The sequence below is a fragment of the Sinocyclocheilus rhinocerous genome, unplaced genomic scaffold (genome assembly GCF_001515625.1).
Source record: "Sinocyclocheilus rhinocerous isolate Xijiao unplaced genomic scaffold, SAMN03320098_v1.1 scaffold304, whole genome shotgun sequence".
Classification (NCBI taxonomy): domain Eukaryota; kingdom Metazoa; phylum Chordata; class Actinopteri; order Cypriniformes; family Cyprinidae; genus Sinocyclocheilus; species Sinocyclocheilus rhinocerous.
The window spans coordinates 775,240-793,808 of NW_015659941.1; the positions used below are offsets into that span (position 1 = coordinate 775,240).

The 18,569-nt window shown below is 36.2% G+C and overlaps 1 protein-coding gene across 1 annotated transcript; it reads left to right on the forward strand.

The window, feature by feature from the left end:
• Window positions 1–1,075: 1,075 nt before the first annotated feature.
• On the forward strand, window positions 1,076–16,425 carry LOC107724630 (tripartite motif-containing protein 29-like). Its single transcript, XM_016533629.1, has 8 exons — window positions 1,076–1,230; window positions 1,766–2,360; window positions 10,091–10,186; window positions 13,681–13,914; window positions 14,026–14,182; window positions 15,071–15,112; window positions 15,277–15,324; window positions 15,762–16,425. Exons 1-8 carry the CDS (start codon window positions 1,217–1,219, stop codon window positions 15,800–15,802), a joined length of 1,227 nt encoding a protein of 408 aa, XP_016389115.1. The 5' UTR covers window positions 1,076–1,216; the 3' UTR covers window positions 15,803–16,425.
• Window positions 16,426–18,569: the final 2,144 nt, after the last annotated feature.

Consider the following 18,569-nt stretch of genomic DNA (forward strand, 5'->3'; position numbering starts at 1 on the left):
ATAAAAAAAAGGCGGTGAAACAATGGCGGACTGATGACAGCTCACTCAGGGTGGAGTTGTGATAAAAACAAAGACTGACGCCACTGTCAATCAACAATCGTGGGAGGGGCCTGTCAGTGTGACGTCACAGCGCCAAGAATCTGAGATCAGCTTGAGAAAAAGGTTTGGATTTATCGAGATTAAAAAAAAAAGCACTAGGTGGATTTTTATCATTATAGGGTGGTTGTGTACACACACTGTCAACACACATTTATGTTCAAACAACATGTTAAAGTGAATTTAAAAATTGTGAGGCCTATTTCAACGTGTTACTTTCCGGTTTATTGTTATTTGTAAAATTTACCATCAGTTTCTGAGTGAAAATTGTTTCAATATTAACTAGATTTTGATCCAATAAGTTCTTCACCAGTAACCGTTTATTCAAACATTTTCATTATACATTTCTCTAAAGAACTCAAAATCAACAGACTATGAGTAAAGAAATAAGCTTTGGGAAAATTCAGCTACATGCTGCGTATGTGAATAAGCAATGAACATGCACTAGATCAGTTTCTCAACCCTGGTCCTGGGCGCCCCCCAGCACTCCACATTTTGTGTGTCTCCCTAATCAAACACACCTGATTCAACTCATTAGCTCATTAAAAGAAACTCCAGGACCTGAAATGGGTGTCAGATAAGAACACCCATAAGGTTGAGAAACACTGCACTAGATGAATGTCTCTGCTCATTTCATTGCTTTTTGCTGTTTTCGTTTTTTAAAATGTCTAGAGACACAGTACCTTCATTCTGCTCACGTGTAGTCCTACCATTGTGCTCACTGATAGTTTGGTCTGAAGAGTCTCAAGTCTTAAAAAATGTGTGTGTACTTGTATGAATGGCATGGTAGATATACAACTTCTCTCAAAGTCAGAGTTGAATTAAGTCCCACAGTACATTTTTCTTGCTTCTTGTTCAAGAAGCCATCACTGAGATAATCACCTTAGACTATCGCAACTAAAACACATTGGCCCTTATTTAGTACTGTCCCTTTAAGAGCAGCCCACTCTTGTTATTTCCTGTTCAGTTTGAGGTTTTCCTTTTTTGCGCACATTGCATGCAGGCACAAAAATCTGTTCCATTTCTGTTGCTCATTATTTTATTATATTCAATAACACGGTTGACAGTGGAGTGACTGATACCTGACCGTGAATTGCAAATTAAAACCACAACCTGTGGAATGCCAGCCATGTTGTGAGTCTGTCTAACTGTACTATAGCTAACTTGGTGAATAAAACTAATCAATTTAAAAATGCAAAACAGGGTACTGGGCCCAGAGGTAAAAAAAAAAAAAAGTGTGTGTGTGTATAGTTGACAAATAAAATGAAAGGTATTTTTTCCAGACTCTACATCAGCAGGTACCAGTTGTTATGGCTGTATTGTTGTAATTGGTTGTGTAGTAGGTCTACACAAAATACTTTTATAGGCCTACCACTACTGGGAGAACCTGACAAACACAGCAGATAATGCTGTGATCTCAACTGGTTTGTCAAGCTCTTGTATGAGAGTTTTGATAATTGTGCAGCAAGGTGTATTTACAGTAGGGCAAATGTGTTTCTGAATTTTCAGGATGGTGCAGATATATACCGTAGTTATATACATTTTCTAAAACTTTCAGAAGCAGGAAATACTGTTCACTATTTTTACTTTCACTTTTATGTTGTCATGTTTGCATAAGAGCCACTTCCATTCCGATTTCAAAAGTTTCAAAACCTCTGTTATTCTACAGCGAATCTTCCACTGGATTTGAAAGCATCAAAATGGCAGAACTTGACTTTGATGCTCAAAATCCTTTAAATTGCCCACTCTGTCTGAATCTGCTTAAGAACCCAGTGACTACATCTTGTGGGCACAGTTTCTGTATGGACTGTATAAAGGGGTGCTGGGATCAGGATGCTTCTTTGAGACGAGCTTACAGCTGCCCTACGTGCAGGACAACATTCAACCAAAGACCAGCTCCCAGCAGAAGCACTGTCCTGGCTGAAATTGTAGAGGGAATGAAACGGGAAGTTCCAGCTGGGCCTAGAGATGTGAAATGTGATGTTTGTAAAATAAGAAAACTCAAAGCTATCAAGTCTTGTCTGGTGTGTTTGGCTTCTTACTGTCAAACTCACATTCGGCCTCATTATGAGTCTGAAGCTTTCAAAAAGCACAAGCTGGTAAACGCTTCCCCAAATCTACAGCAGCAGATCTGCTCTCAACATCATAAAGCACTGGAGATTTACTGCTATAATGACTGGAAGTGTATTTGTGTAGTTTGTATGGGGGATCAGCACAGTGGACATAAAACAGTCTCAGCTGCAGATGAAATGGCTAAAAAACAGGTAAGATGATGTGATATGTACTTAAGTGATGACATACAAGAGATTATATTATATAACAAATATAGGCCAAAATATTAACACAAAATTTCACACAAAAAAAACAAAACAAAAAACTAATTTTATTCATTAAATTCATTGAGTGCTGTGATATTTCCATGAAATAATACAATACCAGACCACATTTTTTCTTCTCTATGACAACGTGTAGCTCAATAAGTTTATGTGAAAGAAATGTGTAAGTAAAATATATTTAACTTACAGTGTACAGGACACAAAAATTATCAGTATCATAACATTGTAAAATTAAAAGAAAGAAACAGTTTATAGGTTTCACTTTATTTTCTTAGTCCACTTTAGACATTCTATGAACTATAAATAACTTTGCAACTATACATGTCAACGAAATGCCAAGTTCTGTCATGAAACTGTAGATGGTACAGGCTGATGATATCCACAGCGTTAAACTACTTGGCACAAGCTGATTGGTTCATGTTGCATGTGCAGCCAAAGAGCTTGCTGCTTCTCATTTAAATGGCTTGTTAGCATTCACTAGCGCAGTTCTCAGCGCACTTTCTGAGTTCCTCTGAAACCCTCCACCTTCTCCAGCTCCACCTGTATAAAGCTGCTATGGTTATTATATATGCTATTTGTGCGGCAGCTGTTGTCATGACAGAACTCTCATTAATTTGCAACTGTATGTCAACTAACTCTCATTAGAGTATGAGTACATTGTTAGGTTATGGTTAGGGTTAGAAGTTGACATGCAAAGTAGATTATCTGTTGGTGGACCATCAAAATAAAGTGTTACCATATATATATATATAAAATTTAAGACCATTGTTAACAACAGATGGCAAGCGGGATAATTAGATCATTGTCTGCTAGGAAAGAAAAAGGGCTTCCTGTACAAATAAGTCCTCTTAGAGAAAACTGATTTTTTTTTTTTTCAAATTATTGTTATTGTTTCATAAGTCACTCAAGAAAATGATTCTAATTTATTTTAAATTCATCCACAGAAGGAACTGAAAATACAAAACAGGGATTTCACTCAGAAAATCACACACATCGGCAAGAAGGTCCAGACATTTAGGAAGGCTGTAGATTGTCATAAGGTAAATATGATTGACAACTTTTAAAGAGTTTTAAAGATTTGAATGGGGCAAAGGGAAAAGCCAAATAGCAGAAAATTCTAACAAATCAAATAGTCATATACATTTACAACACATTTTTGTTCTGTTTATTTAGTTTTGATTGCTTCTGTTGTCCTCTTTTGTAAGTCGCTTTGGATAAAAGCGTCTGCTAAATGATTAAATGTAAATGTAAATGCATTATTAACCATATGCAGGTTATAGATGAACCATCAGATAATTTTTTTAAATAAAAAAACATAAAAAAAGTACTTTTGTACTTTCACTCGAGTAAAATTGAAAACTGAGTACTTTTACTGGAGTAATATTTTATTATACGGATCTGTACTTTTACTCAAGTACTTGATTTGTGTACTTCGTCCACCACTGCTAATAAATATAGTCAAAATGTATATGTTTAGACTGTTAACAGATTGTATTGGTCTTATCTAATGTGCTTTCTTTCTCACACGCAGCCCCATAGTTAACTCTCCTGAGGTAAATAAAGTAAAATAAAAAATGACAGAGCCCCAGCTATTTCTTGCCGGTTTTACTTAGTTTCACCTATTCATACAATATGCAAATGTAACATTCATTGCCATAACCATTCATAAATACTCTAATTTGTAAAATAATAACATTTACTGCAACCCCTTCATTGCAGAGCCTTTAAAAAAACTCTTTTAACGGTTCTGCTCCATCTTTAGTTCTGATGCGGTGTGCAATGACAGCTGGGTGATTTTCCCTCTCCACTTCCTGTGAAGTGATGTATCGATGTTCCCTTATTCGCTATTTGCCGTTCACAGCGCCGTTCGAACTGAACATGTTCGCTCCCTTCGGATTGGAATCTCACTTATGATGACAGAATACCCTGTGAAGTCCACTTCGCAGTCCACTTACAGTCAAATGGAATGCACCTATAGACTAACGCGGCGTGTTTCAAAGCACTTAAGTGGACTTTTTTAAAATTATTATTTATGTATTTAGGCCATAAAATAATTCAGTGTAATTTCTTTTTTAATAGTTGCTGATGTCCAAATTTTCAAACCCACTAGGCTTCAAGACAGTGAGTATTTTTATTATTATTATTTTACCATGCAGATACTTAAATAGATATAGCATAATTCCACATTTTAGTCCATTCATTCTTCACTCTGTTTTTTTACTTCTATTACTCATCTAATTTTTTTTACTGTTCCAGATGATTTGTCATCTTCAACTTCAGAATCAGATTCAGAATCAGAAAGAGCTTCATTGCCAGGATCGTTTACATTAAAAAGGAGAAGGCTTTGATGAGGAATCCAGATTTTCTAAGCCCTTTTCCTCACTCTGCTGTCAGATATATACAGTTCTTGAAGGGTGGGCAGGGCAGCACCAATAATTCTCTCAGCAGTCCGATCTGTCCTCTGCACTGTAAAAAAAAATGCTGGGTTAAAAACAACCCAATTTGGGTAATTTTGGCAACCCCGGGCTGGGTTAAATGTTTGAACCAGCTAGTTCTCAGTGCTCAAATACACACACAGCAGTCCAAATGACTATCGTGTAGACTAGAGTATCTCACGTAAATACAGTCAGTTATGGTTTAAGTGAACGTAAACAGGTGGGTGAAAACTGAATGTGTGTCAATATTACATACATAACTTCCGTCTTAAAGGGAAAGCATTCCTAATTAAATACCTATCTGTGTCATTAATGTTAACCAACAAAAGATGTTAAATAAATGTATACTTTTTAAGTAAACGCTCCCTTTTCACTACTGTTAAAGGGATAGTTCACCCAAAAATTTAAATTGTCATCATTTATTCAAGTTTTTTCAAATTCAATCCTTGATTCAAATTTCTCATAAGCTTAATTGATTTGGTCTAAAGAGAGAAGAATTAATGAAAAAAAAAATTTTTTTTTGAAGACAACATAAAATAGCTACCAAAATAAATGTTGGTAACTGCAGTTTGACTAAAAGTAATGACTAAAAGTTGACAAAAATGCAATGACTTTTCATCGACTAAAACTATGAAAGACTCAAATGACTAAAATGTGACTAATAAGACTATTAAGCATTTTCGTCTCAAGATAAAGACTAAGACTAAATAAAAAATGCCTGTCAAAATTAACACTGATGTACATGCATAAAAAGTGTGATCTCAACTTTTTGTCAGGCTCTTGTGTGAGTGTTTTGAGAATTGTGTGTTTTATTTTTTTTAACCTTCAGAAACTTTTAGTAGAAGGAAATAATGATTTTATTATTTTTTATTTTCATTTTGTCATGTTTGCATTGGAGCCACTTCCATTCTCATTTCTAAATATTCAAAACTCAAAGCCATCTAGCCTTCTTTGTTTTGTATGGCTTCTTACTGTCAAACTCACATTCGTCCTCATTATGAGTCTGAAGCTTTCAAAAAGCACAAGCTGGTAAACGCTTCCCCAAATCTACAGCAGCAGATCTGCTCTCAACATCATAAAGCACTGGAGATTTACTGCTATACTGACCAGAAACGTATTTGTGTGGCTTGTTTGGTGAGTCAGCACAGTGGACATCAGCTGCAACTGAAATGATGACCAGGTCATGGTTCTTTAGTGGTCCTTTGAAAAAATCCGCAGGATAGTATTTAAGTATGTTTGATTGTTTCTGTATTGGAGAAAATATTTCATCTAATTTGGTGCCACTTAATGGACATTTCACTTGAAAGCTGCTGCAATATACAACTATGTACATTTTGAAAATTTGCATGTTATTATCCTGAGATAAAACTGAATGTTGAGCTTCAACATGCAGCCAAATTGTGTGTTTCTGTATTACAGGAATGTAGAAGCAGGGGATAAAGCTAAAAAAAAAGAGCTTTATCACTTTGAAACAAACAACAGCATTTCCATATTCATGAATTTCCACTGTATTTTCACTTTTTAAGACCAATATATGGCTTGCCTTAGTTGATCATGCCTGTTAAGGATAAGGAGGAGAATTTTAACACAAAAAAGGTAACACTTTACAGATTTGTTAACAACTAGTTAACATGAACTAACAAAGAAAAATGCTTCTAAACCATTTATTAATCTCAGTTAAAGCTGCAGTCCGTAACATTTTTTGGTTAAAAATGATCCGAAATTAATTTTTGAGCAAGTTCATAACCAGCCAGTGTTCAAAACTGATGAAGATAAGCGAGTTCCAAATGATCTCGGCACAGATTCGCCATGTCAAGTCATTTTAGAGAAGTATCCAGTGTCATTATTTTCAGGAAAAAAGAGGTCGTTTTCCAGCAGTTGGTTTAAAGGGAGAAATTGGTTGGAGTATTCAGTGAAAGCGGATGCCCGGTTTTGCTTCGCCTGTAGAAAATTCCTACAAAATTGTAGAAGCGCCTCCGATTCAGCTATCACAACGAGTGGTTTCTGAGACTGGAAACACACCTTAGAAACAGAAAAAGGACTGGGAAAGCATGCTAGGTCAAAAGAGCACATTGCATGCATGACACTGTGGATGGACAAAGAGCACAGATCACAGAAAGGTTTGGAGATATCTACACTTGTAAACACAGATCAACTTCAGCGAAATCGCTATTACCTCTCAAGCATAATTGACATGATCCAATTTCTCTGTGCAAACCAGCTGCCACTTAGAGGAGACCAAGACACATTTAGTAGCTTTTTGGATGGTGGCAGCAGGCTATTTTTTATCCCTCTTTGAGTTTACCCTCAGAAAAGATCCTGAACTGAGAAATGTTGTGAAAAGTATTCCCCATAATGCAACATACAATAATCCCGAAATACAGAATCAAGTAATTGAAGTAATGAGCACTTTAGTTACAGAAGAAATCGTCAGAGAAGTAGGAGGCGCATTTTTAGTTCACCCAAAAATGAAAATTCTGTTGTTGTTCTAAACCTGTATGAGATCCCTTCTGCTGTTGAACACAGAAGAATATATTTGGAACAATACTGGTAGCCAAACAGTTGCTGAGCCCCCATGACTTCCATATGAAAAAAATACACTATTGGAGTCAGTGGGGACCAGAAACTGGTTACGGTCATTCTTCAAAACAATATCAATAACAAAGCAATATCTTCTTTTATGTTGAGGAGAAAAAATTAATTCATAGAGGTTTAGAACAATTTGAGGGTAAGTATATGATGACAGTATCTTCATTTTTGGGTGAACTATCCTTTTAAGATCTCATAATCCAGGATCTCATATAGCCTAACACTACACATGCTTTATCTTTAACTATTAATATTCGAGTTAAATGTTTAACATGAACATGTATTGAATTTCTGGTGTTCTTTTTAATGTTATTTGTGCCAATCAATCAATCAATCAATCAATCAATATGCCACAAAAACTTTTGAAATTTTATGCAACTTTTAAAATTATACAATTATTAATATTATTATTATTATTTTCAGATGACAACTCATTGGCCCTTATTTATTAAATGTGAGGAACATATGAAGAACATTTTCATTGATCACAGTTTACACCTCTTGGACACATGTATATTAAATATATGGTGTTTGTGTTGCAACATGTAGAATTGGGTAGTGTCCCTTTAAGAGCAGCCTACTTTTTTTTTTTTTTTTTTTTTTTTTTTTTTTTTTGGGTTGGAAAAAAAACTAAAAAGTGCAAATGGAGAAAAGACAGTAATGACAGTTAGAATCTGGAACGAAACTGTATCCAACCTCACTCTGATGGCCCTGGGTTCATCAGCCCCTGAGATCCTGCTGTCAGTAATAGAGGTACGCACACATTTTCAAAACAAACCAGCAACTCGCATCACCCAGTAGTTTAGCACTAGAGACGTGAAGGGGGAGGTTTTTTTTTTTTTTTTTTTTTCAGGTTGAGCACTTCCTTCTTTGCACACATCGCATATATGCAGGCACAAAAATCTGTTCCATTTCTTTTGCTCATTTGCGTTGTTTTATTATATTCAGTAATGCAGTTGACAATGGAGTGACTGATACCGGACGGTATAAAACCACCACCTGTGGAATGCCAGACAAGTTGTGAGTCTGTCTAACTGTACTGTAGCTTACTTGGTGAATAAAACTAAAATTAAAAACGCAATACAGGATACTGGGCCCAGTAGACTTTTATAGGCCTACCACTACTGGGAGAACCTGACAAACACAGCAGACAATGTGCATACATAAAAAAGTGTGATCTCAACTTGTTTGTCAGGCTCTTGTGTGAGTGTTTTGAGAATTGTGCAGCAGGGTGTATTTACAGTAGGGCAAATGTAGGACTATGTGTTTCTGAATTTTTAATTTATATGTACAGTGCTTTTCAGAATGGTGCAGATATATATGGTGCAGATTAAATTATCTTGAACTTTCAGAGGCAGGAAATACTGATTATTATTTTTTCTTTCATTTTCATTTTTTCATGTTTGCACAGGAGCCACTCCCATTCAAATTTCAAGTTTCAAAGCCTCTGTTATTCTACAGCGAATCTTCCACTGGATTTGAAAGCATCAAAATGGCAGAACTTGACTTTGATGCTCAAAATCCTTTAAACTGCCCCATAGACCAGCTCTCAGCAGAAGCACGGTGTTGGCTGAAATTGTAGAGGGAATGAAACGGGAAGTTCCAGCTGGGCCTAGAGATGTGAAATGTGATGTTTGTAAAGGAAGAAAACTCAAAGCCATCAAGTCTTGTCTGGTGTGTTTGGCTTCTTACTGTCAAACTCACATTCGGCCTCATTATGAGTCTGAAGCTTTCAAAAAGCACAAGCTGGTAAACGCTTCCTCAAATCTACAGCAGCAGATCTGCTCTCAACATCATAAAGCACTGGAGATTTACTGCTATAATGACCAGAAATGTATTTGTGTGGTTTGTATGGGGGATCAGCACAGTGGACATAACACAGTCTCAGCAGCAGCTGAAATGGCTAAAAAACAGGTAAGATGCTGTGATATGTATTTAAGCGATGACATACAGTGCCTTGCGAAAGTATTCATTTTTTTCACGTTTTGTTATGTTGCTGCCTTATGTTAAACTGCTTAAATGTACTTTTTTTCCCACATCAATCTACACTCCATACACCATATTGACAAAGCAAAAACAGAATTGTCACAACTTCGTAAATTAATTAAAAATAAAAAAACTGAAATAAGTACATTGCATAAGTATTCATACCCTTACTAAACTAAATATTTAGCTGAAGCACCTTTACAGCCTCAAGTCTTTTTTATATAGGTCAAAATACAAACACAAAATATCAAAAAATAACTAAATGCATTAAGTGCTGTGATATTTCCATGAAATAATACAGTACCAGACCACATTTCTTTCCCTGTGAGCAGAGATAGCTCAATCATTTTAAGCACAAGAAGTGTGTAAGTTCCTTTCAACTAACTCTCAATAGACTGTTAATAATAGACCATGTTATGGTTAGGGTTAGAATAAGTTGACATGTTTGCAAAGTTGTGTACAGTCAATAGTATCTGTTGGTGGACCATCAAAATAAAGTGTTACCAGATATTAAGCAGTAGTTGCAAAGTTACTTATAGTTAGCAGAATGTCTAACTGGACTATCAAAATAAAGTGTTACCATATATTGCTATTACTTCATAAGTCACTCAAGCAAATTATTCTTATTTATTACAAATTCACCCACAGGAGGAACTGAAAATAAAAAAGAGGGATTTCACTCAGAAAATCACAGACATTGGCAAGAAGGTCCAGGCATTTAGGAAGGCTGTGGATTCTCATAAGGTAAATGTGATTGACAGCTTTAAAGGTTTTGAATGGGGCCAAATAGCAGCAAATACTAACAAATCAAGCACAAGACATATACATTATATATACATATATATATATATGTATGTTGTCGATCAATTAAAAAAATTAACTAATTAATTGCACATTTACAGCAAAAAATTATGTTTTATTATCAAGGTTCGGGAGGAGCACAATCACATAATCAACCAATTCAGCACTGGTGGAGCTTGTTTAGTTAATCATCTTAACTAGCACGATACGGGTATATATATACAGGGTTATGGCATGAAACTCTAGATGGCGCAGTCCGATAGGTCTAACTCAATCTGACCTAATGACATCATTATCACATGGCACTGTTGATTGGTTCTCTCCTGTATCGGTAGCCAATGAGCTCGCTGCTCACAGTGTTGGGAGTAACGCATTACAAAAGTAACGGTATTACAGTAGTATATTACTTTTTGCTGTAACGCAGTAATATAACGCATTACTAATAAAATTTGGTTAATATTATTACTCGTTACTATCTCAGTAACGCATGTTACAACAACATATTTTAACTCAAAATTAAGTGGTGAATTTACCAACACCGCAAAACGGCACCAGACAATAAATTCCACTGGTAAAATACATTGTCTATTTCCTGTTGCTCTAATTCGATGGTTGAGATGACTGAGACGGATTCTACATTTGTGAGATGGGCATAGGCTACTGCGGGGTCGGAGAAGAGAAAGAATGCGGCGGACGAGCGCAGACAAGCAACAGAAATTAAGTTTAACTAAAAATAAAATCTGTTTTTATTAAATCATAGTCTACATTTAAAATGAATTAATACGCGAAATATATTTGACTTAAATAATTAACAGATTAACAAAATGAAAGAAAAAAGACTTGAGTAAAATATGCTGCTGAGTTTGATTCATTTTTGTGGCGCAGCGCTCTGCAAAAGTTCACGGAAAGGAAACCGAGATGACAAGCGCATCCTAAAATAAAAGTAAACACATTGCAGTTTCGAAGGATCTGTATGATCGTCCGTACAATCCGTGTCGTTCAGCCTGAGCTTGGGCCAAGCACATATTTGTTCATGTGAAGAGTGTGATTTTTTTTTTTTTTGCGGAAAGCTTGTCAAGTACAAAAGCATGGTTTACATACTAAATAATAGTTTAGCATTCAAATACATTGCGAATTTGGAAACATTTGGATTCGTGCCGAATGATACAGGTAACGTTAGGCTGCGTGAGAACAAAGGCGTTTGCTTGCAGTTTTGCTTTAAATTAATTTGTTTTGGCTTGTTTAACAACATATTTTTCATTCTTGTTTTGTTCTGAATACAGTTAAATTTAAAGGATTTGTTGTGGAGTGAGGAGAACTAAAATAGCCTATAGGCTTGCTATTGTGTTTATTGCTTGTTCATTATGGCCTATAACATTCCGCTTTAATTACCGCTGTTATTTCTGTTATTTCTTGCGGTTTGTACTTGAAAGTGAAAGTAACTCAAAAGTAGTGTAATGCATTACAATTCAGAGACAGTAATATTGTAATGTAACTTAATTACTTTCAAAAGGCAGTAATAAGCAGTGTTGGGGAGTAACTAGTTACATGTAACGGCGTTACGTAAAAGTGTCTGTGAATGTTAAGCCGCGAAAAGACAATGAATCCTGCACGTTCTGCGTGTCTGTGGAAATCAGGCGCGGACTGTATAAAGGACATCATTATTATCTATTATAATGCTACAGTAGTAATTTAACAGACAAATAATTATATGTTATAATAGGTTTAGGGGGAGCTATAGGGCAGACAACAACACAACCCTTACGAAAATTAACGATGATTTTACTATAAATCCAAAGAAAATGTTTACTATTGTTAAACCATGGTAACCACAAATTAACCATGGTTTTTGCTACACTAACCATAGTTTAACCATATAATTTGTAGTAAAAATAAATACAAACGGTAATCCATTTGCCAAAAAAAAAAACATGGTTACTGTACTTTTTTTATTTTGTGTTTTGGTTCTGTTTGTGCGCGACAGTTCAACTGTGTCAGACAGAGTTCAACTGTGTCAGAACAAATTCATCTCGATAATGTCAGATAACTTTGATAGAAAGGTATGTAATGAATTAAGTTGAATAGCTGTCAGCTGTCAGGTGTTAAATTTAAGTACACAATCAGATAATACCAATCTAGGTCAACCAATTACCAAGCAATGCTTAATTTTGTTCAGTATGTGGTGTAAAAAGGTCGCATTAGCAATTAAAGAAAAAACACTTAAGCAACACATGGTCAGGTCAAAGTGTCTGAATAATTTTGCTTCCCAAATTTGTATCAGTTTTACTGGTAGTCCACTGTATGAATAATTTTTTGGTATAATATGTCATAGTTTATTTTATTTTGCTATCCTCACTTACATAAACAAACTATAGTATCCTGCACCCACTAGTAAAAAAATATCAAAAATTATATCTGGTGTCTGAATAATTTTCGGTTTGACTGTATGTAAATGCAAACTCGTGAACATGTATATATACACACACAAGTGTAATTCGGCAGTTACTCTGGCGCAATGACATTGAATTCTGGGGTGGGGTAGGGTAGGCTGCGAAGGGTCCATCTGTTGTAGCCTTCATTGCTAGAGAAACGAAGTGTGCATTTCGAGGCCGCATTTGAAGGAGCCTTCGAATTGGGACACTCTTCATCGCGCTGCAGTGATTCAATCGCCCTTAGATTGCAGCCTTCGAGAATGCAGCCTTTGAATTGGGACGCAGCTGAGGTATTTGCACTTGACCATTTGTCTACTTACATGACGTATTTCCTGTGCTTAGCCCAAGTGTTCAAGTGGGCATGAAGACCACAGAACATGATGCATGATTGGTTACACTTACTTCCTGTTGTGTGCTTACGCTCTCAAGTGACCAAGACTGCCAGTGTGGGTATTTGGACAGGCCCCTTCTCTCTTTTATTTCATGCGCCTACATGCAAATGTGTAGGCGTAACTACTTACATATAAAATAATAATTCCTTAAATGAACTCAAACAAATGATTAATAACCATTATGAGTTAACAGGAAATGAATAATGAATTGTTTCTTTTTTTAATGTAGTTACTTTTTTCAGAGAATAATTTTGTCTACACTGGATGCAGAGAGACACGATGTGACACAACAAATCCCCAATAGTAAACTGATGCCCCATTGGATTTCTGATGTACTCCATGTGCGAGAGCCACTTCTGAAATGAAGGACAAATGAATTTGCAATGGTCACTTTGTTGCATCCAGTGTAGAAAGCTTCCAGCTGTTGTGGTGCGACACAACAGCTGAGACCTGTTGGAGAACTCCAACACTTAATATACTGTAGGTGCTATGGCCCTGATCACATGTATCACAATCCTGAATGAATGTTTGTGCGAAATTTTATACACAATAAACATGGAATGTAAACATTAGTTAACTGCCAGGTATGTTCTGTGTTTCTGCATGTTGACAGCGTTCTGCACAGGCAGTAGTAGAGCACAGTGACAGGATCTTCAATGAGCTCATCCGCTCCATTCAGAAAAGGCGAGGTGAGGTGAGAGAACTGATCAGAGCTCAGGAGAAGAAGGAGATAGTACAGATTAATGAACACATACAGAAACTGGAGCAGGAGCTCAGTAATCTGCAAAATGAGAATGATAAACTGGGGCCACTTTTACATACAGAGGATAACATTCATTTCTTTCAGGTATAAATAGTATAATCTACAGAAAGGCTTTTTTAAATGGAATGCTTACAATTTATTGATTCTATTCTTAAGTCTTTTTTAAGAGTTATTGTTTTTTCTTTTTAATTTCAGAATTACTCTTCTCAATCTGGAGTGTATCTGTGCACAACTTCACCCAGAGATGTCAATGACCTCCTGACATTTGAGAATGTAGACAAATCTGTCTCAGAGCTGAACAGCCAACTGGTCAAACTCTGTGAAGAGCACATGGGCAAAATATCAAAGAAAGGTGAAGTAAAACTGTCAAGAACCATTCAGACTTTTACAAGTATGAAGTAGAGATGAAACGGTATGATATTTCATATCACGATTATAGTGTTTATAGTGTATTTTTGAATGCACATTAGTTTGTTTTCCATCTACCACTTAAGATTTACAACAAAAAATTGGTGCAAATTTCACATTGGTCTAAACACAAACGGCAGACAGGCTGACAGGCTGAATGAAAGCGAACAGGCTGAACTCCACTGTCTGACAGCAGGTGGAGTTTATGGAACAGCAGAAATTCAGCTGTTTCCCCAGTAACCGCTGTAAACAAAGCAGTGCCATGCTTATAAATGCTGCTTTATTAGGCAATACGTGGAGGGAAGATGAAAAGAAAATGCCATTGAAACTTTTCTGAAGACAGTCAGTTCCCCCTTATGCATTCATTTATTGATACATTCTTTCATATACCCTCTCTCAGCACTCTGCCTCCTTCATGTTTTCACAAAACAAAACCTGCATGTTGCGTCTACGTCTTACTGACTTTGCTTAATGCTGAGCTGTATTTACCGCAACTTTTTCAAATTGCCATAATCAAATACTGTATTAATGATAATTAAAAGATAAAATGGTAATACTAACTGTCAGAACTTTTATCGTGGTTTATCATCAAACCAGCAATTGTTCCATCTCTAGTGTATAGCACAGTAGGCCTATGCTGAGTGCCATGATATCATATATGTGAACCAAAAAGTACAAGTACTGTAGGCTGTATTGTGTCAGCTTGTGTAAAATGTAACAATTTGAGGTGCTCATTAGCTGCTGATTTCACCACAACATTCGGGGTTACTGGCTAATTTAAAAAAAAAAAAAGTATGGCATAAAATAATTCATTGTAATGTCTTTTCAATAGTTGCTGATGTCCAAATTTTCAAAACCACTAGGCTCCAAGATAGTGAGTATTTATTTATTTATGTATGTATGTATGTATGTATGTATGCATTTCCGTGCAGATACTCAAATAGAAAATAAAATTATAATAATTCAACATTTTAGTCAATTTATTGTTCTCTTTATTTCTTAATTCTGTTACTCATCCAATATTTCTAATTGTTTCAGTCGATTCACCAGTGGTTTCAGCTTCAGACCACTCATCAGATGAAGACTGTATGTATTAAATAAATATTGAAGGGATAGTGGACGTAAGGACAGTGTTTTTGTCATCACTTCCTCTAATGCTGTTCTGTGCGTGAAAGATATTTTGAAACATGTCTCTGTTTTTGTCTGTAATGAAAGTAGAATAAAGTTCAACAGAAGACATAGTTTTGGAATGAAAAGTAAATGTTACCAGAATTTTCATTTCAGGAAATCCTTTTAAATAACTGATTTAAAGGCCAATCCAGCAGTACATTTAAATATTTTATCAGGTTTAATTAAACATCTATTTACTGTTAACAAGGAACTCATACTTAATTTTAGTACGTAATTGTCTTGTGCTTTCTGTAAATATTGAATAATATTGGTTTCTTTCTTTCTTTCTTTCTTTCTTTCTTTCTTTCTAAATAAAGTTCTTTCTTTCTTTCTTTCTTTCTTTCTAAATAAAGATAGGCCTCCCTCACCAGAATCTGGTGAATGGTCAGAATGAAGCCTACCTGGGAATTTCGGGGGGGAAAAAAAGTTCAATACAATGTGAAGTCTATATCAAAATATTTAATCATCCATGTGATTATATATATCTGTCACGCAAATCATATATATATATATGAGACTTTATCATTGTCCGTCATTTTGACGGACAGCGTCGTAAAAATTAATATTTTCATTTTTAATAATGAACCTACAGGACGAGCATCTAGGCTTATACATTTATTTATGAAGAGAACAGATGAACAGAGATTGTTGTGTAACTTTTCATGTTCAACACCACACACCGCAGTGACAGCGGAGGCAAATGCATAGTTCTTTCATGAAACTCTAGATGGTGCAGGCTGATGGGTCTTAACGTAACTCATGATATTCACAGTGTTAAACGACTTGGCACAAGCTGATTGGTTTATGATTGCATACGCAGCCAATGAGCTTGCTGCTTTACATTTAAATAGCTGGTAAGCATCAACTTGAACATTTTGCAGCGCGCTTCCAGAGTTCTTCTGAAACCCTCCACCTTCCCCAGCTCCACCTGTACAGTTCTGTTATGGGTTATTTGCATGTCTTAAATACTCACAGCACCGTATCGCCATATGCGTCGGCAATAGCAAGTTCCTGTACTTGCTTGCAGCAGCAGCAGCAGCAGCAGCAGCAGCAGCAGCAATAATCTACAAGTACAGCAATAACCAACAGCAGCAGCAATTCAGCAGCAGCAGCGTAGCAGATCTATTCCGCCAATACCAAATACATTGACATTGGCTGCGTCCGAAACCGCCTACTTCTCTACTAGATAGTAGGGGAAAAGCAGTAGGCGAGCGAATAAGTATGTCCGAATCCTTAGTATTCATAAAAGAGTAGGTGAGAATTACCTGGGTGACGTATTAATTCTCGCGAGATTCGGACGTGCGTCTACTTAAAGTGCGTCCGAATAAGCCTACTTACCTACCATATAGTAGGAAAAAAGAGTATGTGAAGAAAGTAGTATGTCCGAAACCTCAGTATTCATAAAAGAGTAGGCAAGAAATCCCCTGATGTCCTACTGCTTCAGCCCAGATTCTGAAGTGTTCATCGATGGATACTCTTCAATCCCAGAAGCCCACGCGAGAGGATACGTCATCATCGAACAGGGCGGAGAACAGCGACGAGGGTATTTACAAATGTGAGTATTACAAACCAAAAACACGGTTCCCTTCCCTGTGTTAAAATCGCTTTTGTTGAACTACTGTAGAGTAAACTGATGATTAACTGTAAAAACATATTTTATTATGTATAGCGAACAGGGGAGCTCCAGTAAGCACACACACGTCTCCAAAGTGAATTTATATAATCCAATATACATCTTAAAGGCTATTATGTAGAATTCACTGTTGTCAACACTGCTTTAGATGAATGTAATAATGTTAATAAACAAATCTACATAGAGTAACTAAACATAAGTTATCTATTTTATTTGTCCATTAGTATTGTTGATAAATTGTGGAGCACTTGTGTTAGATAAAAAGCGAGTTAACACAACATGTAAATGCAGTATTGAGCAGATAAATCACAGAGGTAACTTGACTCTTATCTGGATGTTACAGGGACAGATGAGACACACGTGTGTTTATCCAGTGAAGAGTGACTGATGAAGGAATGCTGCCATCAAAGGCTTTGAGTGAGTATACTACAGAAATGAATAAAACATCTTTTAAATCTTAAGTTGTAGTTTATTTTAATTATTGTAATTTCAAACAGAGTTATCACAACACTTTTCTGATTCTTGATTTCTGTGCATATGCTGCAGAGCTTTTGTGGAGGAGCAGGACCTGCAAGGAAAGGTGACGGCGGCATTTGTGGAAAAAAAAGGGAAAACCTGAAACAAAAAAATAAAGTAAGATTATTTTGTTACTTCTAATACAGAAATCAAATGACATCGTGCTGTTAAAATGACTGATTTTGTATTATATTTGTGCATTTTTGCAGGATCTGAAATGTCTGCAGACTGGTGTGAGCAGTGAGGAAGGAGGAGTCCACAGCAGCATCCTGGAAATGGTCCAGTGTCATGGATGAGTCGCTCCATCACTCCACCTGCCCTTACTGCCTCATCTGGACCAGATGTTGCTGTGGCCTCTTCATCCTCAGTGAGCCCAGAGTCAGCGAGAACATCTAGAGAAAGACTAAAAGACATTAAGGATGTGATTTTGGTCAAGTTGGTTCTGCTGGTTTCTGTTCATACAACATCAGTCAATGGAGCCCGAGTTTCAAAAGCTTTAAAAGCATCATCAAATAATGTCATGAAGCTTCTGAAAGTGAGGCTCCATTAACTGATATTGTATGAGCAGAAACCAGCAAGACAAACTTAACCAAAATCACCTTTTGTGTTCAGAAAAAAACAAAAACAAGGATTGAACAGTGTGGAGGCGAGTAAATAATGACTGAATTTATATGTTTGGGTGAACTAACCCTTTAATTGTATGAATAAATTGATTGAAATATGTATGCATTTATATTATAGTAGTACCATGACGAAAAAAACTTTGAGAAATAAGCAGCTTTATTGAGCGTTTGTGCCCAAGACACAAAAAAGGATTTACAAAAATCACATTTACATTTATTCATTTGGCAGACACCTCTATCTGAAGTGACTTACAGTGCTCTTATTACAGGGATCCCAATCCCCCTGGAGCAACCTCGAGTAAAGAGCCTTGCTGAAGGACACACTGGTGGTGACGACTGCGGAGATCGAACCAGCAACCTTCTGCTTACCAGTTCAGTGGTTTAGCTCA